Source organism: Bombyx mori, chromosome 12 (assembly GCF_030269925.1).
Source record: "Bombyx mori chromosome 12, ASM3026992v2".
Taxonomy (NCBI): Eukaryota; Metazoa; Arthropoda; class Insecta; order Lepidoptera; family Bombycidae; genus Bombyx; species Bombyx mori.
In genome coordinates, this window is record NC_085118.1 from 12,989,456 (window position 1) to 13,016,378 (window position 26,923).

Sequence of the window (26,923 nt, forward strand, 5' to 3'; positions counted from 1 at the left end):
TGTTTACATAACGTCGAAGGACAGTTCAAATAGATTCAAAGCGAACAGTTATAATGAGCAACAACAAATTTAAAAGTTTATAATAACAGTTATAAGTTTGAAGTTAAGTAAAAATATGAATATTTTAATCCAATTTTGTTTTTCTTTACGAAAATATTATTATCAAATTGTACGGTAAATAGCTTCAAGTACGAAAGCATATTTTATAATAAACTAGCGACCCGCCCTCGCTTCGCTTCGGAAACATTAAAACACACATGAAATCAAAAAAAAAAAAAATTAAAAAAAAGTAGCCTATGTTCATCAGGGACAATGTCGGCTTCTAATGGAAAAAGAATTTTTCAAATCGGTCCAGTAGTTTCGGAGCCTATTCGAAACAAACAAACAAACAAATCTTTCCTCTTTATAATATTAGTATAGATATAGATATTTAAAAACCTACAAACAATTAATTCACCATAAGCTCAGTAAACCGAATCGCACCTGGTAATTACGATTACCATCGTAATTTTAAATTACACAGCATTACCACTAATTTATTCAATAGAAAATATCCTGCGGAAATATTTTTTATTTTTTAAATAGACAATAATTTCATTCACAAAATACTATCTCATTTGTTGAGATCGTCTGACATTCGATTTTAATTTATGTAAGCGCACAATATTAATATGCTTATGGTCATACTATCTAATAATCTTCTTCGAATAGAAATTCAAATATCTATGGTTGATTTTTCATAAGGCGATTTACAGCTGCTAGTATAGTTTAAGATCATTTTCTGACTTCAAGGTGTAGACTTAAATATGATTTAATGTTTCGATTTATTTTATTAGGATTAAATTGAACTCATCCATTTGTTACATCCATATCAGCGACAAAATTTATCTGACTTCACAAGAAGCGCATGTTTTTGAAGTGAAACTTCTTTAGGCGCATATAGGCGCATAAGGGTAAAATTTTTACAGAACGTCACGCAGGTATGCAACGGAAGTGACATCAAACTACTATTGAAATTAAGTACTTGTCAATGTCAGTAGTAGTAGTTGTTGTATTTTTCCAACGGGAAAGGCAAATGTATCATACCATACAGCCTAATATTTTATAATTTTTTGTGAAAAATGTTAATAGGAATTGAAATGAAATGAAAAGAATCTGGAACATTAATCAAATAGCATGAAATTAAATTAGCCAATTCAATTGGCAAAATATTAGTCATTTACAATTTAGAAATCTAAACATAATGTGACTGTCAACACTGAGGTTTCAGATTGACATTTGACAGACTTTTGGCGGGAACATATCTTCCTTTTTCCCTTCCTCTAAGTCTCGGAAATCTAAAGTTTTAGATTTGTATAAATATAAGCAAGACTTTTTGAAATTTGTTCGCCAAAAAAGTTTCACTTCTGACATGTGTACTTTGTACGCACGTGCTTTTTTCTATACAGTTCGTTTACAATCCTGTAGCAGAAATGGGGCGCTATATAGATCGCCTTTTAAAAAACAAAACCGCTGGTATTTTTATTATTCTAACAAAGAACATTTAAAGCAACGACTAGCGAAGACAAAACTGTAATTTAAAGTAATACATAAATACAAATTTGTCTATTTGTCTATCTTGTAATTGGCCAATTACGACATAATTGCCCAACTACAAGATTGACGTCAAAATATTAATAAATAGTAGAATTACGAACAGTAGAACGACTTTCTGGATAATTTAATAAAATGTTTAATAAAAGTTAGTGAAATTATAGGACATGAGCTTGGAATAGAACGATACTTAAGTGTAGCTTTGAGTAAAGTTAAAGTGATTTTTAATGATAGCTACCTATTTTAAATCTGCTATGCTGACAACATTAGTAAGGTAATTTTTCTTGTAATAATATGATTTTGAATCATCATTTTTTGACACACATTTTTATATTTGCTAAATGTCTTTTAGAAACAGTTATTAAAGGATTACTTGAAAAATTAATAAATAAGTGCAATAAAATATATCGGGTGAGTGGTTTATAACTTCTACGAATAAGTGAACCCTGTTGCAGAAAATATATTAGGTTAGTTTTAATTGACTGATGTTTAGAAGCTCACGAGAGATGAAATATGTGTGACATAATAAAATCATTTAACTTTATAACATTGTTTTAAACTCTAAAAACGACATAACTTTGATTAAATATGAACAGACTATAGGTACAGGGTGTTCTAAAAATAGCATTAAAATATTTGCGGACTGAACCAATGGTAAACATTTAAAAGGTTAATTTAACACAATAATGTTAAAAAATAATTTACTTATTCTCGAATTACGAGTACACGAACGTCCTGTACTTAAAAATTTAAATAGCTAATTCGACTTTCAAAAATGCTTAGCAAAAAAAATCACATTTAGGACAACCTTTTACCTTGACAGTGAGACGAAGCTTAAAATATATTATAATATATATTTAAATACATAATAAATTGTATAAATAAAGGATTTCTAAGAAATATACATTTTAAATGTTGTGTTTATTTGGAGCAAGACGTCCTCCGGGGAAAGTGTAAATCTAGTTTCATTGATTTAGTTTAGTCGGAATCGCAATGAAAGTTTGCGAAGTAGAAGTCCGTAGCCAAGAAGCCAGAGTGGGTGGTGGCCTTGTATATAGTTGGCAGTGGCGTTGGCTTGGCTCGTCTCAGAGTGTGGACGTTTCACACTCAACTCGTTGACAGCCACTGCAATGTTTTTGTTTTTGTTAATACGCTTTTATTAGCTTCAGACGTATATTATGTACGAGGTATGTTTGTAACGAAATCTTTGAACATGATTTTGACCCCCTTCAAAACGTCAGATTAACTCGAAATTTGGTATACTTATTAAGAACCGATGACAATTCAATATTTAAAAAAAAATTGGAAAAAGTTAATTGAAAATTTTAAATTGAACCAAAAATGAAAAATAAATAATTGTTTAAAAAAACTAAAAAATACGCTTTTATAGAATATTCATCTAGAAAATAGAAAATAAATTTTAATAAATTTGAATTAAAAATAGTGTAAGAAAAAATGATTTTATTATAAAAAAGCGTGGGGTGCTTTTCAGGGTATTATCAAAATAACCCTTCTACTCATATCTGTTCATAAAATATTTATAACTACTTATACCATGCACCCCACGCTTTTTTTTTTTTTACAAAAAAATCATTTTTTCTTACACTATTTTTAATTCAAATTTATTAAAATTTATTTTCTATTTTTTAGTTGAGTATTCTATAAAAGCGTACATATTTTGTTAGTTTTTTAAACTATTATTTATTTAATGTATGAAACCTGTAGACAACTTTTCCGCTGCATTCACATAGAATGTGCGTCCCAAATTTAAAAATATTCTTATTTTTGCTTAAAATTTATTCATTTAAATAACTTCAAAATTGATTTAAAAAATTAATACTAATTCGATTATGTTATGAGTTTGCAAATAATCTCTCCGAGTAAAACAGACAAATTTATATAACTAGAAATCGGGTGAGACATTCATACATATATAATATACAATTCTCAAATAAATATTAAAACGAATAAATGTACAAACTTGAAATTCAACAAAAGAGGTTTGTTATTTTAAGTAATTTCTTTAATTTAATACGCCTTCAGAAAACTAGCCCATTTTTCTGGAATCAACTTATCCACATTTTAGTTTAAAGTAGAAAGTTTCTGAATAGAATTAAATGAAGGCAGTTAGGGTTTCGCGAAGTTGGGAAAATTTCCGTAGACGTTTAAAAGCGCATTTGTGAGTTCTCTGTATTTCAATGGGGCCTAGAAAGCTGTATAGTTTGGTGGAAAGGTAATTTAAAAAAGGTTTTTATTTTAATATTTCATAGAAAATAGATTTATTCGTTTTTCAGCTTAAAATACTATGTTTTTTTTTACAGTGAACAGGAGTACGAATTATTCTATTTTCAAAATATACACGATTACATTTTGTCATTTTTTATTTAGAAATAATTTATGATACATTCGAGCTCGCTCGACTTATTACCGCAGTCTAATTTAAATGTATACATACTCCGGCGTACTGGTTTGAAATGTACGGATAACGGATTTCAATGCAATTGTTATATCCACATCGGACTTAGGAATATGTCGTATATTGATTTTGTGATAAGGTTTAATATATAATAATGTTTAAGGTACATTAAGAACTTAATACTAGATGCGCCATATTTCGACTGTCTGAGTGCATATAAAAATAAAAATACCTCATGGAAAGACATATTATTGTCCTTATTGGTAGTTTGGAAATAACGACAAAGGGGAGATCTTTTATCAAGTGGGCGAAATTAATTGCGAGTGAAAGTGCGACAGTCCAAATGTTATTCGGAGTTTTTCTTTTTTCTTTTCCTACCTATGCTGATAGCCTTGAGAGGCTATTTCAGCTTTGACGTGTAGGTGAGCTCACGGGGCTCAAACCGGAGTGTTGCTAACACTGACCCTAGCAAGGGCAGTGCTTCGCAGAATCTACCAACGGATCGGAAGCGCAACCTACTGGGAAGATCCGGCGAGAAACTCAGTGGGCTGTGTCTATGGGTCAACTTACTCGTCGAGCCCTTCGTCGCGTCGCAAGCGACGGGTTCGGCGAGAATGATGACCGGTGCTTGAGGTACCTAAAAGCACCGTTAATGGATCGGGAGGATCTGTAATGACCTGCTTAGGGCCGGAGTTGTACGGAGCTCGTATACCTATATTTGCAAACTTATCTTGAAAATGTCGCTAGCGAGATTCAGGCGTCTGTCAAATATCATGTGTTATATAATAGGTACCTGCTATACTCGTACTAGCTTGATCCATAACTTATCTAAATACTTTTATGTAACCTTTGCATAGCTGTGTGAACAAGCTCATGGCCCTCCTAGTGTTAAGTGTTTACCGGATCCTACAGACATCACAGCATGAATCGCTCACTTTGAGACATGCGGTCTGGGCTTCAATTGCACAACGGCTGCCTCACCATTCAAACCGAAAAGCATCACTGTTCTGCTGTAGAAATAGGCAGGGTGTTGGTACCTACCCGTGCGGGTTAACTATACGCCTGATAAAAATTAAAGTAAACATTTTCATTTGATACTTTCTCACAAATTACTCACCGGTAACAGTTTGCTTCTTAATATCAGCGTACTTCTCACCAGGTCCCACTTCGTCAGGTATGGTTGCTGTGCAGGTCAGCTGGAGTCTACCGTGCGCTGGAGCACGTAGCTCTGCGATTGACACCCAGAGCGATATTGGCACGACGGGCGGAGGACGAGGTTTCTCTTGCATCTGAGAGACGGAAACTTTAAACTAAATGAAAGAGATGAAAGCATCGTGACCTTAATAATGACGTGAAGAATAAGACAGAAACCTGATGTATTAATATCTAGCAAAGTGACTATACTGAGACTCAAATCAATCAATCTTTCTTAATCTTTCTTAGGAAATACGTAGTCATATACACGATCGAGTTCCACGATAAAGGAATAACGTCGTATAGCAAAAATAAAGCCCATTAAAATTCAATAAATTAATTTGGGTAATTATCTACTGGTAGTTGTAAGATACAATTTGAGCTCACATGGGCAGGTACAGCCGTTTTGGTTATTTAGGCCACAAATGCGTTTTGCGATTCGGCTTAAAAAGTGATAAAGTTATTATAAATTTTAATTGAGAATTTGATGTAATGTTTCAAGTGTGGCCTCAATAAATATATATGATGAATATGATGAAAAAACACAAATTACTTATCCATAATCTACTTTTGCTAGCGAAAATTAAAACGGTATACTATAATGCTACCTTAATAATTATGAAGTCATGATCCGAGTTACTAAGAAAACAATTAGATAAGTTCTCGTTGAAATAATGAAATGTATCAGAATGACACGATATATGAAGAATAATTAATACGTGAAGCAAAAACTTTGTATCCCTTTTTACGAAAATTGTGCGGACGGAGGAGTATGAAATTTTCCACACTTATACAGGATATAGAGAAGAAGTGCACAATGGTAATATATTTTTTTTAATAATGCAAAAAAGATACATTAAATCAATAAAGAAAACATTACACACACTACATATTATGTATTTGACGCACACACGCATGCATACCATTTATTGTCAAACTTTTGTTCTTGACGTCTGTTGTCAAATTGAGAATAGATTAAATATTGTTTATCTTTGTTAATATTTTTTATAGTGTAGTCTTGGCGAAATTTGTGATAGAATCATAATAGTGTACAAACTTATAATTCCAATTAATTATAGTCGAATTTCGACTACTGCGGGACCTCTAGTATGAAGAAAAATCCCAAAACGATATAATATGAATGTAGTTTTACACTCGGAAGAGAGCCCCTGTTAATTTTCTTAACAACCACAATTAGCCATTTACGGTAACCGATCCCCTCTTTGATTACGCTTATAATTTCGTTCTGAATAACGAGGGAATTTATTAAGGCTCAAATACAAAGGTTAAACGAAGCATAACATCGCTTTTATTGGTAAAATTTGGTTTAGAACGTCAACGTTGGTTTGTAATTGAATACAATTTAGAAATATGGGGGAGAAGCCGCTCAAACAATCCTCATGGAATTAACTCTGAAGTCGATTGATTCAATAGGCTTCGAGATTTTTATTCGCCTTTGTGTTTCGATTTTCGATACATTTCCGATCTGGGAGCTTACGTTTGTTCATTAAGATTGTTATTGAGTCGTCGTCTGGCTTTGCTGTGACTGTAACAACTTTTAAACAATTCTTTAGGGATTAATTTGGGCTGAGATATTTATTTTCTTTATTAAGTTTGATCGATAAGAAATGAAGTTAAGACTCGAAGCGTATTTATAAAATTAGAATACGTTTTCAACGTTTGTTTTTAAGGACACAAAATTTTAATGATTAGCGATTTACATTTTTTAGAGAGCGTATTCATTTCAGGCATATTATTGTTTGAGGTTTTCTAAAAAAAAATTAACATTTTTATTTTCAGATTTTTTTCTTTTTTTTTTTTGCTTAGTTGTGTGGACAAGCTCACAGCCCACCTGGTGTTAAGTGGTTACTGGAGCCCATAGACATCTACAGCGTAAATGCGCCACACGCCTTGAGATATAGTTCTAAGGTCTCAGTATAGTCACAACGGCTGCCCCACCCTTCAAACCGAAACGCATTACTGCTTCACGGCAGAAATAGGCGGGGCGGTGGTACCTACCCGTGCGGACTCATAAGAGGTCCTACCACCAGTCCAAAGTCTTATTGCCCTTGTAGGCACACTAGCGTACGGCCCACCTGATGATGAGTGGTTACCGTCGCCCATGGACATAGCCAAGCTGCTGCCTACCAGCTACTAGCTGTCTTTGAGTTTATTTAATTGAAATCAGTAATGAATATACTCGTATGTACTGATGATGCAGAGTAAAAAAATATTTAGAGATTTTGTTTGACAATAAGACTAAAATAGCAATATTTCAATTAGTTGATCAATTTTTCTGATCTAAAGTATTAATTGAAGTAAATTTATATATTTGAAAATTTGATCTTCATAAGGTTACCTTCGCCATTTCCTCGGTTTGGGCCTCTTTGAGAGTACACTTGTGGTGTTTTGTCAGATTCAAGGGCGGTGATGCTGTTGTTTCGCTAATCAAAGCCCAGTATTTGGCGGTGTAGTTAAACTCGGGAGCTATATATCTATGTTGGTGCTTCCGGTGCCGGTAGCCACCACCTCCCTTGGTCCTGGTGGAGCTTGAGACACGGTAAGAGAAGAATTTGATGGAGTCTTCCGGAACCTAGATATGAAAAAGAAAACATTTATATTAGAAATTAAAATGTGCATTTGTGTATGATTTTACTTAGTATATTTATTACGTTACAAATTTATTTTTGAGGTGACAGGTGTTGCTGAAGCCTTTTTAAAGTGAGACAGGTACAAATAATTTATCCCACTCATTACCATATTCCGGACGTTTTCTGATTTTGACCACTCCGTATTAGAAATCTTAATAAATATCCTATGGCATATAACTTTGTTGTTGTGTTCAAAGTCATTTTTTTACGAGTATGAATAGCTGAAATATTGAGCCAAATGATGACTTAACAGTTTCGTTACGAGAGTTTCATTCAAATATTCGCGCTGAATTATTAAAGTAGCTAGCTCCTCAAGCCCAATCACTGTTAGGAAGTTTATTTAATCCGAACCATTGTTATTTAAAATATTGATTAATTTCAAGAATACATTTTATTAGAATTATGAAGTTAATAAAGTTCGTTGAGAATTTTGTTTTCTTTCTTTTATGTATTTTTTCGAATTTGTATTCTGTTATGTAATGCGCTTGGAGCATTCGAACATTAATTATAAAGAGGATGCTGATATACATGAGTTCGAAGTATCCAGAGCGGGGATTCCAAAACTATTTTTAGGAAAAAAACCCTTTTCCAGAATGAGCTGATACCTCAGACCCTCACTGCGTAATTACTTAGAAAATCCTATCTGCAATATTCACGGTTGAAGAATTCTAAATTTACTCATTAGCGTTTAGTTTTAAAACGGATAATTTCTGTTTAATTGGGGTAGTTTAAATTTTAATTTCGTTTCGATATCAGAAGGGGTGTGCTTTTTTTTGTTGCTTAGATGGGAGCCCATAGACGTCTACAACGTCATTGCGCCACCCACATTGAGATATGAGTTCTAAGGTCTCAAGTATAGTTACAGCGGCTGCCACACCCTTCAACCCGAAACGCATTACTGCTTCACGGCAGAAACAGGCAGGGTGGTGGTACCTACCCGCGCGGACTCAAAAGGCCCTACTACCGGTAGATACCAGTTGATAACAGAGGAGTAACTCACCTTTTCATTGTCGATGTACCATGTCAGTTTTGGAGCGGGAGCTGCCGGAGCGCTGGTGCAATTTGCACGAAGCAGTCCTCCGACGACAACGTCTGGTTTCCCGAAGGTTATAATGGGAGGATGTTTTTGGGCATCTGTTAAAGATTCACACATGAAGACCACGTGAACTTCTTCATTCATACACGAACCATCATACGTTTCACTTATTCATTCAACCAGTACTTTGACAGTAATAGTGAATTAGTTTGCCAAAACCACAATCAAAATTTATGGACTTAATGTTTTATTCCACACAATCCTTTTAAGGCCTGAAATAACAGTGATTTCGAAAATGTTAATCAGGTAATTAATTCATCACTGAATGAAAATACTACGTATATTATAATAACGTAATACACTAAGTTTTTTTTTTATTGCTTAGATGGGTGGACGAGCTCACAGCCCACCTGATATTAAGTTGTTACTGGAGCCCATAGACATCTACAACGTAAATGCGCCACCCACCTTGAGATATAAGTTCTAAGGTCTCAGTATAGTTACAACGGCTGCCCCACCCTTCAAACCGAAACGCATTACTGCTTCAGGGCAGAAATAGGCGGGGCGGTGGTACCTACCCTTGCGGACTCACAAGAGGTCCTACCACCAGTAATTACGCAAATTATAATTTTGCGGGTTTGATTTTTATTACACGATGCTATTCCTTCATCGTGCAAGTCAATCGTGAACAATTGTTAAGTACGTATTTCATTAGAAAAATTGGTACCCGCCTGCGGGATTCGAACACCGGTGCATCGCTAGATACGAATGCATCGGACGTCTTACCCTTTAGGCCACGACGACTTAAGTGTAGCTTGTTTGTATTTAATTTGATATTAATCGTGTAATAAACGTAGCTAGTTAAGGAATACAATTTCAAATTAGTGTACGGAGCAAATAATTGAAATCGTGTCCTAAAGAATAAGATCGTTATACTCGTATCGAGCGATAAAACTATTCTGCGACTGACACATTATTTATTTATTTATTGCTTAGATGAGTGAACGAGCTCACAGCCCACCTAGTGCTAAGCGGTTACTGGAGCCTATAGACATCTACAACGTAAATGCGCCACCCACCTTGAGATATGAGTTCTTAGGTCTCAGTATAGTTATATAGTCACGAAATACTCCCTTTTATTCTACCTATCTATGCTAGTAGCTTTGAGGGGTTATACTAGACACACTGAACGTCTAAAGGAGCTTACAGGGCTTACTCTGGCGAATTTGCTAACACTAGCCGTAGCAAGAGCAGTGCTTCGCTGAATGTATCACCGGATCGGAAACGCGACTCACTGCGAAAATCCGGCGAGATACTCACTAGACTTTCACAGTGAATAAAAAATATCATAATAAATATCGCTAAAAAAATTGAGTAATTATTGGTAGGCATCACAACCCTGTCTATGAATGCCGCGTTTTAATTGGAATAGCCCCTTAGACTACCAGCGAATAGGTAGGGAATGAAAATGCCGAGACGCAGTTTGACATTCTACATTGAAAGATGACACAGCTGTTGCACAATACCATAGATAGGTTTCATACTTCAGTGCTCAATATTCATCTTATTTGAGACTTATATTTTTTTCCTCATAATAAGTGGCGAATACACATTGTGATTTTAACACGTTGACTACGTGGCGCCCTGAAGTAATTATGTTGATTTCTCTCTTCAATCTTCTTACTAAGGCGCCAGAATATCTAGTAGACTCTGGGAAAGACGAACCTTAAAATGTTGAAATTGAATCTATTTCAAAGATAACTAAAATACTAAAAGATAGGTTAACAAACAAAAGAAGACAAAGTTACGCAATCCAGACGTCTTAGTAACAGAAATTGACATAATTACTTCAGTGCGTCGCGTAGGGCACTGGTGACCTACGTGGAAATCAAAGGGTTAATGCAGTAAATTGCAAAACAAAAGACGCTGTGCTCGGTACGGTCGCACTGCATACGCATCATGAAAAGTCTGCCCATCTCTCTCTCGCGCGGCCTAGCTTATGAGTGTGAAGGGGACAGTTAATGTTTTGCTTTTGTTAATGTTTACAAATATAGCGTGGTCTTATTTTATTATTGTTTTAATATTAAATTATTATTGTCTAATTACAATTGCGTAATTACAATTGCATAAGTTGGTGAAAAGCTATGCAATAGCTTTACCGCGGCAGTTCCTGAGTGTTTATTTATTTATATCAACAATAACAGGCACATGTGATAATCATAATCATCGTATACACGAAGCTCATATATGAAATGTTCACACAGTAATGAAACCAAATGAAATAGCTAAACATTTGTGGCAACGTAAACATATTTCAACAACAGAACTATATGATATGTAAATAGAAACTATAAAAAAACATTTAATGATAAAAATATTCAGCAACTCGTTCGCTACGAAGTTTATGAACTAAAGTTGACATTTTATGAGTGTGCCGGCATAAGCATAACCATTTCCCGGCAAAATATGTACAATGTCATGATTATGTCATTCACGAAAGAAACTACTGCGGTAGAAATATAAGCCGTGTTTCGTGAGCACGAAAGCCTAGAATAGAGTGTACCGTTCGGAATTGCTAAAAATTTTCGAAGTATCTACCGTAGTTTTATTTGATATTTTGAAGAACACATATTTACCATAGGTAAAGTTGACATTAACCATTTCGTCATTTTAAAATTATATGTTCCCCGATGCCGTTAATTCGTAAATGGGCTTATGGTACAACTTAAGACACGAGGTTAAAATCTTAATTGCATTCAGATTTTAGGTTGAAATATCCAAGATTAATGCCACTACTTAGATACGTGAATTGGGAGTCCCAATTAAAATATACATTTTAAAACGCATCCCACCCCTTAAAACTGAATTTATCTTCGTCGCGTCAGAAATAGACAGGATAGTGATATCCTTGAATGTGAACTTACAGTTTGTCTTTTTTGTGTAAGGAGGAAAAGCTTGGATTTCCATCTACGGGTCGCTGGTCTCAGAGCTGTACTGACTAAAATTCCAAATCGCTCAACAACCCGCGTCTGAACCTCGAATGTGAAAAAACTAGCTAGGTGATGGTTTCCGCGTGGATAGTATATCTCCCATCTACCCTGTCCTCAGGGTATGCCAAACTGATAATCGTCAGCACAACGAGCACCAGCCTTTTAGCCTAGATGGCTAGATAGCACTGCAAATTCGTACCACCAGCATACCCTCCGGTCCAGAACCAGTGGGGGACGGGGACTGGGGTAATTCATCCATTTGGTGCGGTACTAAGTTGCTATACACACTTCTTCACAAGGGTTGTGTATAGCTACTAAACATATAAATGTACAGCTATATAATATTATGTATAGCAGCTTACATTTGCTTCCCCCTCGTCGGTCCCCATCTGACATACAGAGGGGACCTGAAACACTTACTTAATACAAATACATCTTTTTATCCACTAGATCACGTAGAAAGAAACGTATAGGATGTAATTTGAACAATAAAACTCAGCTTTATAATTACAAAATCCGATTTTGAACACGTAGCTAATGTATAATATGACTTTTCACCACATTTCACCCTAAATTTCTTTGTGATGACAACATTCTCACGAATGAGTTATTCATCTTAACATTTCATTTTGTATTCAGTTCGCGAATGTGTTTCGTGCAGTGATAATAATAAATTCAACTCGGAATAAAGGAAATGCGTAGAAATTTTATATAAATCTTAGCTGTATATTTTTTTTATTTTTGATGTTAATGCACTGTCGATTGCACCTATAATTGAGGTGACATCAGCCATGAACTTTTGTCAATTTGTCAATGTTTTGTATTGATGATCACTTTGTTGGTGCAACTTAATAAATAAATAATAAATAAATAAATAAATAAAAATAAATATTATTACACGAACATTCGATTGTAGTCTGTTCAGCTTAGACTATTTTATCTTCTTCTAAGACTTCGGTAATATGGATACAACGCGAAATAAGTAATAGTTTCAAAAAACTAACAAAATACGCTTTTATAGAAAATCCAACAAAAAAATAGAAAATAAATTTTAATTAAAAATAGCGTATGACAAAATTATTTTATTGTAAAAAAAGCGTGGAATGTTTTTGCGCGACGTTTAGAAGGGGGCCAAAATCATGTTCAAAGATTCCGTTACAAACATACATACGTCTGAAGCTAATAAAAGCGTGTTATAAATTAATGATGTAATAATATTATGTGAACCGCAAATTTTCTAAAGCGTACTTATGAGTGGTAGGACGAAGTGCTCTTGTGTGGGTAAGTACTACCATCTTGCCTATTTCTACTGGAAAGCAATCACACATTCTAGATATAAGGGTGGAATCGCCAATAAGCAACACAATTCAGTCTTCGGCCGTCTGTCTGTTCTGGACGTTATGTCTATGGGTTCCATAGACTTAATAGCAGGTGAACTATACGCTCGTCTCTTCATCTTCAATGTATCAAATATTGTTTCGGAATCTAGCCATTAAGTTGTATGATATAATCTTTCTATGCCTTTTTCAGGCTACAGAAAATTGAGAAGACCAATGTACGCACCAGCCTCACTTTGGTTTTGCGGGATATATTGCGGTCTTTCCATATCCTAATGAGCTTAGTCATTGCTCCTCTGGATATTTTAGTTCTTCTAGCTATCTCCTTCTCGCTGCCACCCTCGCCACAAAGAAGAGAGACAAGCTAAACGAACTGGTCACTTACGCCTGGTCACTCACGTTATGTTGGACTTAAGTCTCCCCTAAGGCTTGCTACAATGACCGATCCTACGCAGCCTACATCCAGTGTATCAATGATTTCTAAGACAATTCGTTGCAGCACAAAAAGGTATGAAATTTGTGGATTAAATCTTTTTTCGAGAAGGAATAATAAATGCTTAAGGTAATTCGTTGCAATGCAAAACGTTATAAAATTTGTTGACGAAATTATCTTCGAGAAAGAATAATATATTTTACTTACAGACAACAGTCAGACGGTGAGGAGGCGAGGCAGCTGTGAAGATTGGGGTCTCTAGAGACACTTCACACCAGTAGAGGCCGGACGCTGAAGGCTCTAGATTCTCAATTGTAATCGAGTTTTCCGTTGCCAGGGACATCTGTAGAAAAATATTATCGGTAAACCACTGACAGTTGTTGTATTCAGAGCAACTGTTTCATATATGTCTAACAGTAAATACTTTCCTTGTGGAGAATGTGTGTAAAATAATTCAGCGCTATAGTTTATTGCCCCAACAAATGCGTATTAACTTATAGATTTTCTTATTGTAGAGAATCCGTTCACGTGCTTCCTGGAGCCCATATCCTGAAGTTGCCGGGACGCATGCATTTATGCATAGCACAAAAACACGTATGATTCCGTTTTGTCACTATAACCTTGCAAATTAAGCGGCTAACTTCAGTGATTACCCATTTAAAACGCAAATATCCACATAAATCTAAATTCAATAAGCCCTCATTAGGGTATTTCAAAAGCGACCCAACTATTTCTATTGTCATGAAAGTCCCGTCAACAGTTGAAACTAGCCTCATAAATAAAGGTTCCCCGGCGGAAATCTACATAAATCTCGGAGTTTTCCTGAACGCGTAGCCGGCGAGGAGCCGGGAAGTTAATGCCCGTTGCACATGTCAGGAGCAGATGAAAAATGCAAATCCGAGCGCGGTCGCTGTAAGTTGTTTCGTTTCAAACAAGGAAGCGTTAAAGATAAATAATTTTTTTTTTCAAAATTTGGGTGCCTTTTGATATTAGTGATTTTGAAACGAAGGTCCTTATGGGACGATGCGGAAGGGTGGGTAATTGGGTGGGTAGCCGGGAAAAAACGTCCGTAACGTAAGATTTTTATTAGTAATGCACACAGTGTACGACTTAATTTTGTAATAACGTACAAAAATAACATATTTTTTTATCATTCATTGACCACGATCTCAGAGCGTTCGTTTGCGCAATACACTAACTCTTATGCAAACAACCGTGAATGAAGTGTACCACAATAAGTTCGCACGTTACCGAATGACCGTGAAGTGATGCGAAACCTCCAGTTTTATTTTCTTTACACCTCTAATAGAACTTAAAATTAATTTTATTATAATAAGGAACTTACTTCGTTCCTATTCACATATCTTTTTTATCTAAATGAAGCTACTAACTATTTTTCTTATTCTATAGATACAGACGACTCGTTAAATAATGGAAATCTTACTGATATTATATTAATTAGAAAAATGCCCACGTCATGGTACAAATATTTTTTGACAACTATTTAAGCGCTTGAATATTTCCTGTAACCTTCACGCTGCGTATTAATGATGGCTTTTTTATCGCAGAATCTGCATGAAGAGCTTAGTAATTGAAGAAACAAATAAATCATAGTATTAGTGAAATAATATATACATACAAATCACAAAATATGTATTTTAGTGGGCATAAGCATAAATTGGCTTGAAAACATTTTGCGCCTTCAAATTCTTTTTTCTTATTCCTGGACGCAAAAACTGTTTAACATTTCGAAAATAACAAAAAGAAAACAAATAAAGAATAAACGGTACAATTCGTTTTAATTATAATTTATTAGTAAATTATTATATCTGAGGCACAAATATTATGGTTTTATTCAAAACCATTCTATTTGGAGCCCGTAGATTCTGCGGAAAAACCTTTCCTTTTATCTTGTAATACATGAAATCAAAGTATCAATCATCTCAAGATAATCATCGATCATCATCAATAATCGCATTAGTAGGTCTAGCAGTGTTTTTATCTAATTTTCAAACTTTTTGCTCTACTATTTATTCCAAAATGAGCGTTAACATTTTATTGTGAGTCTAGGTACTATTTTTGTTGTGGAACAAAAATAAAATTATCTTCTTATCTATAATATTATCTTCTTTTAGTACTTATACATATTTGTTATTCAGTCTCTAAAGTAATCATAATAACAAAACACATTCAAAAACTTACATTAATTCTTCCACCAGGAAAACTGTAGTTGGTAAAAGGAGGGACTCTTTCTCGCACATACTGCAGGAGTTTAGCTTCTGATGTGAGGAATTCCACTTTGTAGAGGAGCTGGGGTGGAACCTGGTGGAGGCAGCGAAGAGTCGCAGAGCCCCCTCGTGCGACCCAGCTGGGAGCTGTAAGCCGCACGTCCACGTCAGTGGCGTGACCGTTCCCTGCAAAATAAGTCAGGCTATAAAACCGGACCATCTGTATGAACTATGCTATCTACACGTCTGGCTTGTTACTTTTTTTTTATTGCTTAGATGGATGGACGAGCTCACAGCCCACCTGGTGTTAAGTAGTTACCGGAGCCCATAGACATCAATAACGTAAATTCGCCACCCACCTTGAGATAAGTTCTAAAGTCTCAAGTATATTTACAATGGCTGCCCCACCCTTCAAACCGAAACGCATTACTGCTTCACGGCAGAAATAGGCAGAGTGGTGGTACCTACCCGTGCGGACTCACAAGAGGTCCGACTACCAGTAAGAACCACCTAGTGTTCCTACTACCAGAACTACTATCTACACGTCTGGCTTATTATTAACCAAAAGATATGGATCTGTGATTCGGGTTTCATGGAGCTAATACTGTTGTTATTGCTACTAAGTTACCGTTTACCTTTATTTCTTCTCCAGTTCAATACATTCCTCCACTTAAACCTAAATTAATTCCTAATGGCAATGAGGGCTATGAACCAATGGTATTCCTGCTGAGAAGCTTATCAACTGCAGTTGCAACGTGTAAGCTGTGAATTGGTTAGGCTATTTAAGCTACAAAATAGAACGATGTAACAGCTCGCCCGCAATAATTGCTTTCATACATCGGCACCATTTTTGGGGAAAGTATAATAAATAACATTGTATGATATATTATTCAAGTTTTCCATTTTATTTTTCAACAAGCTTTCTAGGGAGTTGATAAAACAGGTAAGCACTAGCTAGACGTCTGTCTACAACACAGAGAAAGAAAGAAAAATTAATTAAATACAAATAGTGGTAAGACGTCTTGTGAGTCCGCACGGGTAGGGACCACCACCCTGCCTGTTTTCTGCCTTGAATCAATAATGAATTTTTGAAGGGTGGAACAGCCGTTGTACAGTAAAAATTGAGACCGTAGAACTCATATCTCACGATGGGTAGCGACTTTTACGTTGTAGATACCTATTGGCTCCAATAAACACTTAACACCAGGAGGGCCGTGAGCGCATGCGATTTTTTAAACGATTAAAAAAAAAGAGAGTGGTAACAGTAATTATGTGCTTAGTACCTCAGATGGTATCAAATTTTCGTTTCAAGCCAAGCCAAATAATTTGCGTAGTTACTGGTGGTAGGACGTCTTGTGAGTTCGCGCGGGTAGGTACCACCACCCTGCCTATTTCTGTCATGAAGCAGTAAACGTTTCGGTTTGAAGGGCGGGGCAGCCATTGTACTATTAAAAGTGAGTCTTCACAACTTAGATCTCAAGGTGGGTGGCAGCATTTACTTAGTAGATGACTATGGGCTCCGATAACCATTCAACACAAGGTTGGCCGTGAGCTCTTCCACCCATCCAAGCAATAAAAAAAAGATTCTTTTTAGGTCAGTAATATTTGTATTAAGATTAACATCTTCTGAAGCTCTCGAATAGTGTTAATGTTTCTAATAGCCTCAATTGTCTTTCAATAACTTAAAGCTAAAAGCACAAAAGCTTTGCACTAGAAACGCGTCGGACACCGGTGCTAGCTTCCGTTTTATTCGGTCAACAAAGTACCTTTTATTCCTCTTACTGATATAAAAGATAAGCAATATATGTACTTGGTGGTCCCAGTGTGGGCTACTCGAAGCCATCACTGTCAACATCAATACAATTTCGAAGGCAACCTTCCAATATGGGTCTCTAGGTGTGTGTAAGTTTCATGTACACAATATTACTATTATTCGTGTCACACAAAGGAACATTGGTTAGGGATTGCTTTACTTTCGCCTGTAGTTATTTACTGATATACGTATTTGTTTCCAAATTTAATTGATACTTTGATTTCATGTATTACAAGTTTCAATAATTGCAGTAGTGTAGTGTAGTGAAATGTGTGAGGTTATTCCGTGGAAATATCACGTGTTTACAAGTTATCGTTGCATAACATTGACTTGTAAGATCGTAAAAAAAAATGTGTGTGTGTTGCAAGTCACACACGGTAAAAGTGAAACTTATAAAATATAAAAATAATCGCAAGGGTCAACCACTCCGCAGTGCAATGGAGCAGCCGCACCCCGGGGAAACCGCCTGCATGATCACGGCACCCGACGCCAGGTAGATATGTTTTAGTAAGAGAAATACGAGAACGTCTATCAACTGTGTAACATCTCGTCACCGCGATTCAGGAATCGTTGAATTTACTTGCAGCGACATCTGTTGATAACAAACTAAATAGAATAAAATAAACATGGCACGTAACGGAAGAAATTAAGATGGCGCGTAACCGAAAAACGTTACATACGTTTTTTCCTCCCTACGTCGATAAAGAAGTTTCACTTCAAAAATCACTAACGTTTACTTGCGGTATTATCTAGTGATGCAATCCGCTTAATCCACGTGTCCACATTCGAAGGTTTCCTGTGAGTAATCGGTTCTAAGCTGTTTGTTCCGACGTTGCAGGAAATCTTTTGCGCAGATGCTTGGCTCTCACGTAGCTGAGTGTTCATATTAGATGCACAGTGGGAGCAAGAAAGCGGCTGTTTTCTTACGTTGTCTGTTCGCTATATTGCTTGTGGATGTCATAACATGATTGCAAGAAAGACGAGGCTATGAAAGATAGGTATATAAGTTTCTCTTAAGAGGCACTCGTGGCTACGGCTATCTCTACCCACGTTGAAAAACGAGCCGAGATTCTAATTTGATACAATTTAAGGATTTCTAGCCTTCTAAATAGAATAAACAACTTGAACGAGGTAAAAAAACAACATTTGATGTCTGATTTCGATGAAATTTAAGGTATTTTTTTTTGTTAAATCTGATTTATAAATTAAACGAAGTCATCGTTGCCAAAAGGATAAGACGCTCGGCGCAGTTGTATCAAATGATGCGTCTGTGTCAGTATTCGAATACTGCAGGAAGGTACTAATTTTTCTGATTTACCAATGAAATACAAATCTAACATATTATGCTCACGAATGACTTCTACGATGAAGGAATAACATCATGTATTCAAAATCAAACGCGTAAACATTATACTTATCATTCTTCAAAAGAGGCTTGTGGAGAGTGTTAAGCGGTAGGCAGCGGCTTGGCTCTGCCCCTGGCATTGCTGAAGTCCATGGGCGACGGTAACCACTCACCATCAGGGCCGTATGCTAGTCTGCCTACAAAGGCAATAAAAAAAAAACAGAATAATTACTAGTGGGCGGCATTTATGTACGTTGTTGATTCTTATGGACTCCACTAACAACTTGATACCAGGTAGACCGTAAATAAGTTCAAACCCTAAGCAATACAAAAAAAGAGACCACCGAGAAATTTTACAAAGCCATTGGCCAGTACAATACTTTTAATATCATTAATGCTTCAATTGAGATAATAATGAATACTAGTGGTCCTCCGGCAGACGAAATTCGACTATAATTAATTTAAATTAGAACTTTGAACATTATTATGGTTCTATTGTCAAATACTATTATATTTCTATAATTACAGATTTCGCCAAGACTACATTATAGACAAATAATATTAAAGACAAATAATATTAATCTATTCTCAATTTGACCACAAACTTTAAGCAATAACAAAAGTTTTTTTTTTTTTTATAGCTTAGATGTGTGGACGAGCTAACAGCCCACCTGGTGTTAAGTGGTTACTGGAGCCCATAGACATCTACAACGTAAATGCGCCACATACCTTGAGATATTGTTCTAAGGTCTCAGTATAGTCACAACGGCTGCCCCACCCTTCAAACCGAAACGTATTACTGCTTCACGGCAGAAATAGGCGGGGCGGTGGTACCTACCCGTGCGAACTCACAAGAGGTCCTACCACCAGTAGAGTTTGACAATAAACGAAGAGTATTATACGCGTGTGTGTGTCAAATACATGGTAGTGTGTATCATGTCTCTTTTATTGATCTGATGTATTTTATAGGCATAATTTAAAAAAAAATTCAGTCTGCACTCTCTCTCTGTATTTCCTATAAGTCTGGGAAATTTCATACTCCTCCATGGGCCAATTTTCGTAAAAAGGGGTACAAAGTTTTTGCTTCACCTCGTAATAATACGAGTATATAGATTTATAAGACGTCATTTTATGAAAGATTCAACCTTATCGTCTCGAAGAATGTCTTTTTGTATTACCACAAAATGTAATATTTTGAGTCACCTAATGTTGTAGAACTTTCTAGTTTCCATTGTGTTCTAGAAACGTCGATATTCTATACAGATTGACGTTCAGGAAGGAGAGTGACATCCTTATGAATATCCGGCGCACATCCGCTGAGCGACCACAGTGGATGCACATTCAGGCCAGAGCCTGCTATATTCTACGAAGATTATGCACTATTTTGGCATTTCAGTGTAAAATATTTGCGCAATTTTTCTCGAATACAATCTCTGCTCAGAGTCTTTTGAGTAAATCCTTGCTACAAATCCATGTGATTTAGTTACATGACTGTGATTTATTCGTGTTTAAAGGAAGTTTTTTGTATGTGGTTTACTTCGTTTCTAAGCCCACTTTAATGCTCATACAAAAAGTGATGAAACTATGCTAGGACTCGTTAGTGTCCTAACATATTTTCATGTAGTGCAAAATTTTGCAGGTTCCTATTCAAGAAAATGTATGGATACTATCCGTTCTTGTATCCATCACTTTATGTGACTGGTATGGTCGGATTAGATACTCTTGAGCTCAGACGGAAGATGACTCTTATGGTGCATTATTATCAGCTATTGCATAATAAAATTGATAACTCCACTGCACTGGAATCAGTGTCGTTATATGTGCCTGATGGCTACATGCGCGGATGTATGTGTGGAGGGGTGCGTCGCCAGCGGCAGCTTCTTAGTACTACGCATGCGCGTACGCAGCACACCGCTAACTCTCCGACGCATCGTGCTGTCTCGCTACTCAATGGCTTGCTAGGCTATGCTCCGGTAATGGATATATTCCATGATGGTTTGCAGCGATTTATCATTCTCGCTCACGACTCGGTCGTGCGCGGACGTGCTTTCCGATCCGTGGCCCGCTTGCGAGCTGCGTCTCTGAACTCACAGTTGTGCTCGACAGTGTAGTGACCGTGAATACATCGTGCTTACAATTCGGTAGTGCGGACGTGCCGATCCGTTGGTCGCTTGCGATTTGCGTCTCGGAGTCCATTTTTGTGCGCTAAAGTTTTGTAACCGCGAACCCACCCTTTACCAACTGCCTTTTTCAAGGCAAAACCAATCGCTACGATCAGGCTTCCTGTGGCACTCACAGGCTAGCGATTTCCTAACCTTTCCCAAAACAACAGTCTTTTTCAAGACTAGACCCCCGCTCGCGATTCTGCCTGCTGTAGCACTATACAGCCCGAGCGGGTTCCTTTCCTTTTCCCCGCCGATTGCCGTTTTCACGGCATAGGCACTCCCCCCCCCTGCTCCTTGCTGTCCTGCAGCACAGGGGGGTTACAAATCCTATCCGGGGCCTCGCCTTTCGGCGAGTTCAACAAAAGTCCCGGGGCCGCCCCCCCCGGGCAAGAAGACCGAAAATGCAGCAAGAAGAAAGTGTCAGTGAAAGTGCTAGTGACATTGTCGGGTTCCTCCGGGATAGGTACCCGTCAATTAGGGCCGAGTACTTAGCGTATAGGGCCTCCCGTGGCAATCCCTCCCCCCCCGCGTCCGTCGCCGCGTATTTCAACCGTGCCTCGGAGGCACGCCGCGCGCCCCCCGCCGCCGCGTTAAGTTCGAGCGCACGTTCCGACGATGCGACTCACGAAGCGCCTAGCGCTACCCCCACCCCCGCGCCCGCGTCGGTTACGTCATCACGCGCTACGTCCGCCGCGACCTCGATCGTTTCAAGTTCAGGCTCCGATACCGAATCGGAGATGGATTTCGAATCCGCGTCAAGCCCTCAGCCTGGAACTTCGGATGGGTTCCAAACCGTAACGCGCGGTAAAAAGCGTACTCGCGCCGTGGAGTCCCGGAACTCCACGACAAAACAGACGAAATCCGCGTCCGCCTCTCGACCGAAAGTAGTAGTTACACCGGAGTCGGACTCCGCGCGCCGCGTAACCCCACCGCCGCGTCCCAAGCCCGCGCCCGCTCCCAAAGTAGCTGCCCCGCCCCCGCTGATACTTCAAGAGAAGACAGCGTGGAATCGCGTGTCCCAGGCCCTTCAGGCAAATAAAATTAACTACACCCATGCGCGTAACGTCGCGCATGGGATTCAGATCAAGGTCGCAACGCCGGGCGACCATAGGGCCCTCTCAGCATACCTCCGAAAGGAGAACATAGGTTTCCACACCTATGCTCTTCAGGAGGACCGCGAGCTCCGCGTAGTAATACGCGGAGTCCCTAAGGAGCTAGAAATAGACTACATTAAGGAGGATCTGACCGCTCAGGCCCTCCCGATAGTTAGTGTGCACCGGATGCACAGCGGGCGGGGCAAACAGCCCTATAATATGATACTCGTGGCGTTAGAACCCACCCCGGAGGCCAAAAAGAAGATCGCATGTCTCACGACAATTTGCGGCCTATCCGGGATCTCGATCGAAGCCCCCCACAAGCGTGGCACTCCCGGGCAGTGCTACAGGTGCCAACTCTATGGCCACTCGGCGCGTAATTGCCACGCGCGCCCCCGCTGCGTGAAATGCCTCGGCGATCACGCTACGTTAGACTGCGTTAGAGATAGGGAAACCGCGACCGAACCTCCCAGCTGTGTCCTATGCCTTAAGCAAGGGCACCCCGCGAACTACCGTGGATGTCCCAGGGCTCCGCGAAAACGCCCAACCCACCCAGCTCCGCGAACCGTCGGCCCAAAGACTTCGGCACCTTTAGTGCCGAAACCCGCCTTCGTGCCGGCTGCAGTTCCCACGGTCTCGGCGTGGAAAAAGCCGCTGCCGTATACGAAGGCGGGAACGGAAACCGCACCCCCGCCCCCGCTCGTGACACGCCCCGCGCCCCAGCCCCTGCTCGCACCTCGCCCCGCGCCCGCGTTCCGTCCCCCGCAACCCTCCGCCGTCAACGACTTCGCGCTCGTGCGTGACTTCGTCACCGCGGTCAACTTCGACCGTCTGCGATCGTTCGCAGACGCGATACGTAGGTCGGTAACCCCCGAACAGCGGCTCGCGGCCGCTTTCGATCACATGGACGTCTACGAGTCCGTGTCGCGTACGTTATAAAATCTTTACCGGTAACCAATGGCGCAAAAAGGTAGAGAAAAACCGTATTCCCTTACGTTAGCATTCTATAATGCTAACGGACTCGCGCGGCAACGCGATCAAATTTTTGAATTCCTCCGCGACAATCTTGTAGATATTCTATTAGTGCAGGAAACCTGTCTGAAGCCCTCGCGTCGTGACCCGAAAGTCGCGAATTACGTCATGGTTAGGAATGACAGACTCACCACCTCCAAAGGCGGGACTGCCATTTACTATAGGCGGGCCCTGCACGTTGTCCCTCTCGATACTCCCTCGCTCTCACATATCGAGGCGTCAGTGTGCCGTATCTCGCTGACGGGACACCAGCCGATCGTCATCGCATCCGTTTATCTCCCCCCGGACAAGCCCCTCCTGAGCAGTGACATCGAGTCACTGTTCGGCATGGGAGACTCTGTCATCCTGGCAGGCGATTTAAATTGCCACCACACTAGGTGGAACTGCCATCGTACAAACGTTAACGGTAGGCGTCTCGACGCGTTTATAGACGACCTCACCTTTGAAATAGTCGGTCCCCCAACTCCAACATGTTATCCGTATAACATCGCGCTCCGTCCGAGCACTATAGACCTGGCATTGCTTAGGAACGTAACTCTGCGCTTGCGTTCCATCGAAGCAATGTCAGAGCTCGACTCAGACCACCGACCTGTCGTTATGCAGCTCGGTCGCCCTCACAACCCAGTCACTGTTACGAGGACCATGGTGGATTGGAATAAGCTGGGCACGTGCCTAGCCGACGCCGCTCCGCCAATCCTCCCTTACGGCCCGGATTCGAATCCATCCCCCGAGGACACCGTCGAATCCATAAACATCATTACCGATCACATCTCTTCCGCGATCATTAGATCTTCTAAAGAAGTCGATGTGGAGGACAGCTTCCACCGCATCAGACTGTCCCCCGATCTTAGGAATCTCTTAAGAGTTAGGAACGCGGCAATCCGGGCCTACGATCGTCTTCCCACGCATTCGGAGGCACGCCGCGCGCCCCCCGCCGCCGCGTTAAGTTCGAGCGCACGTTCCGACGATGCGACTCACGAAGCGCCTAGCGCTACCCCCACCCCCGCGCCCGCGTCGGTTACGTCATCACGCGCTACGTCCGCCGCGACCTCGATCGTTTCAAGTTCAGGCTCCGATACCGAATCGGAGATGGATTTCGAATCCGCGTCAAGCCCTCAGCCTGGAACTTCGGATGGGTTCCAAACCGTAACGCGCGGTAAAAAGCGTACTCGCGCCGTGGAGTCCCGGAACTCCACGACAAAACAGACGAAATCCGCGTCCGCCTCTCGACCGAAAGTAGTAGTTACACCGGAGTCGGACTCCGCGCGCCGCGTAACCCCACCGCCGCGTCCCAAGCCCGCGCCCGCTCCCAAAGTAGCTGCCCCGCCCCCGCTGATACTTCAAGAGAAGACAGCGTGGAATCGCGTGTCCCAGGCCCTTCAGGCAAATAAAATTAACTACACCCATGCGCGTAACGTCGCGCATGGGATTCAGATCAAGGTCGCAACGCCGGGCGACCATAGGGCCCTCTCAGCATACCTCCGAAAGGAGAACATAGGTTTCCACACCTATGCTCTTCAGGAGGACCGCGAGCTCCGCGTAGTAATACGCGGAGTCCCTAAGGAGCTAGAAATAGACTACATTAAGGAGGATCTGACCGCTCAGGCCCTCCCGATAGTTAGTGTGCACCGGATGCACAGCGGGCGGGGCAAACAGCCCTATAATATGATACTCGTGGCGTTAGAACCCACCCCGGAGGCCAAAAAGAAGATCGCATGTCTCACGACAATTTGCGGCCTATCCGGGATCTCGATCGAAGCCCCCCACAAGCGTGGCACTCCCGGGCAGTGCTACAGGTGCCAACTCTATGGCCACTCGGCGCGTAATTGCCACGCGCGCCCCCGCTGCGTGAAATGCCTCGGCGATCACGCTACGTTAGACTGCGTTAGAGATAGGGAAACCGCGACCGAACCTCCCAGCTGTGTCCTATGCCTTAAGCAAGGGCACCCCGCGAACTACCGTGGATGTCCCAGGGCTCCGCGAAAACGCCCAACCCACCCAGCTCCGCGAACCGTCGGCCCAAAGACTTCGGCACCTTTAGTGCCGAAACCCGCCTTCGTGCCGGCTGCAGTTCCCACGGTCTCGGCGTGGAAAAAGCCGCTGCCGTATACGAAGGCGGGAACGGAAACCGCACCCCCGCCCCCGCTCGTGACACGCCCCGCGCCCCAGCCCCTGCTCGCACCTCGCCCCGCGCCCGCGTTCCGTCCCCCGCAACCCTCCGCCGTCAACGACTTCGCGCTCGTGCGTGACTTCGTCACCGCGGTCAACTTCGACCGTCTGCGATCGTTCGCAGACGCGATACGTAGGTCGGTAACCCCCGAACAGCGGCTCGCGGCCGCTTTCGATCACATGGACGTCTACGAGTCCGTGTCGCGTACGTTATAAAATCTTTACCGGTAACCAATGGCGCAAAAAGGTAGAGAAAAACCGTATTCCCTTACGTTAGCATTCTATAATGCTAACGGACTCGCGCGGCAACGCGATCAAATTTTTGAATTCCTCCGCGACAATCTTGTAGATATTCTATTAGTGCAGGAAACCTGTCTGAAGCCCTCGCGTCGTGACCCGAAAGTCGCGAATTACGTCATGGTTAGGAATGACAGACTCACCACCTCCAAAGGCGGGACTGCCATTTACTATAGGCGGGCCCTGCACGTTGTCCCTCTCGATACTCCCTCGCTCTCACATATCGAGGCGTCAGTGTGCCGTATCTCGCTGACGGGACACCAGCCGATCGTCATCGCATCCGTTTATCTCCCCCCGGACAAGCCCCTCCTGAGCAGTGACATCGAGTCACTGTTCGGCATGGGAGACTCTGTCATCCTGGCAGGCGATTTAAATTGCCACCACACTAGGTGGAACTGCCATCGTACAAACGTTAACGGTAGGCGTCTCGACGCGTTTATAGACGACCTCACCTTTGAAATAGTCGGTCCCCCAACTCCAACATGTTATCCGTATAACATCGCGCTCCGTCCGAGCACTATAGACCTGGCATTGCTTAGGAACGTAACTCTGCGCTTGCGTTCCATCGAAGCAATGTCAGAGCTCGACTCAGACCACCGACCTGTCGTTATGCAGCTCGGTCGCCCTCACAACCCAGTCACTGTTACGAGGACCATGGTGGATTGGAATAAGCTGGGCACGTGCCTAGCCGACGCCGCTCCGCCAATCCTCCCTTACGGCCCGGATTCGAATCCATCCCCCGAGGACACCGTCGAATCCATAAACATCATTACCGATCACATCTCTTCCGCGATCATTAGATCTTCTAAAGAAGTCGATGTGGAGGACAGCTTCCACCGCATCAGACTGTCCCCCGATCTTAGGAATCTCTTAAGAGTTAGGAACGCGGCAATCCGGGCCTACGATCGTCTTCCCACGCATTCAAACCGGATTCAGATGCGTCGTCTACAACGCGAAGTCCACTCCCGCTTAAGCGACGCGCGTAACGATAATTGGCATAGTTATTTAGAACAACTCGCGCCCTCCCACCAAGCATACTGGCGACTAGCTAGGACTCTCAAATCCGAAACTACCGCTACTATGCCTCCCCTCTTACGCCCTTCAGGCCAACCACCGGCATTCGATGACGA

General features: G+C 40.7%; 1 protein-coding gene across 1 annotated transcript in view; it reads right to left on the minus strand.

Moving 5' to 3' along the window:
• Window positions 1-2,515: 2,515 nt before the first annotated feature.
• The window catches only part of LOC101737725 (uncharacterized), a 67,292-nt gene continuing 42,884 nt past the window's right edge, over window positions 2,516-26,923 (minus strand). Inside the window, exons 3-8 of the mRNA XM_012690704.4 lie at window positions 15,853-16,064; window positions 13,858-13,993; window positions 8,855-8,988; window positions 7,563-7,796; window positions 5,127-5,298; window positions 2,516-2,718 (exon numbers count right to left, since the gene is read on the minus strand). Of these exons, the coding sequence (XP_012546158.1) occupies window positions 2,567-2,718; window positions 5,127-5,298; window positions 7,563-7,796; window positions 8,855-8,988; window positions 13,858-13,993; window positions 15,853-16,064 (1,040 nt within the window). The 3' untranslated portion in view covers window positions 2,516-2,566. The remainder of the gene's footprint in view (window positions 2,719-5,126; window positions 5,299-7,562; window positions 7,797-8,854; window positions 8,989-13,857; window positions 13,994-15,852; window positions 16,065-26,923) is intronic.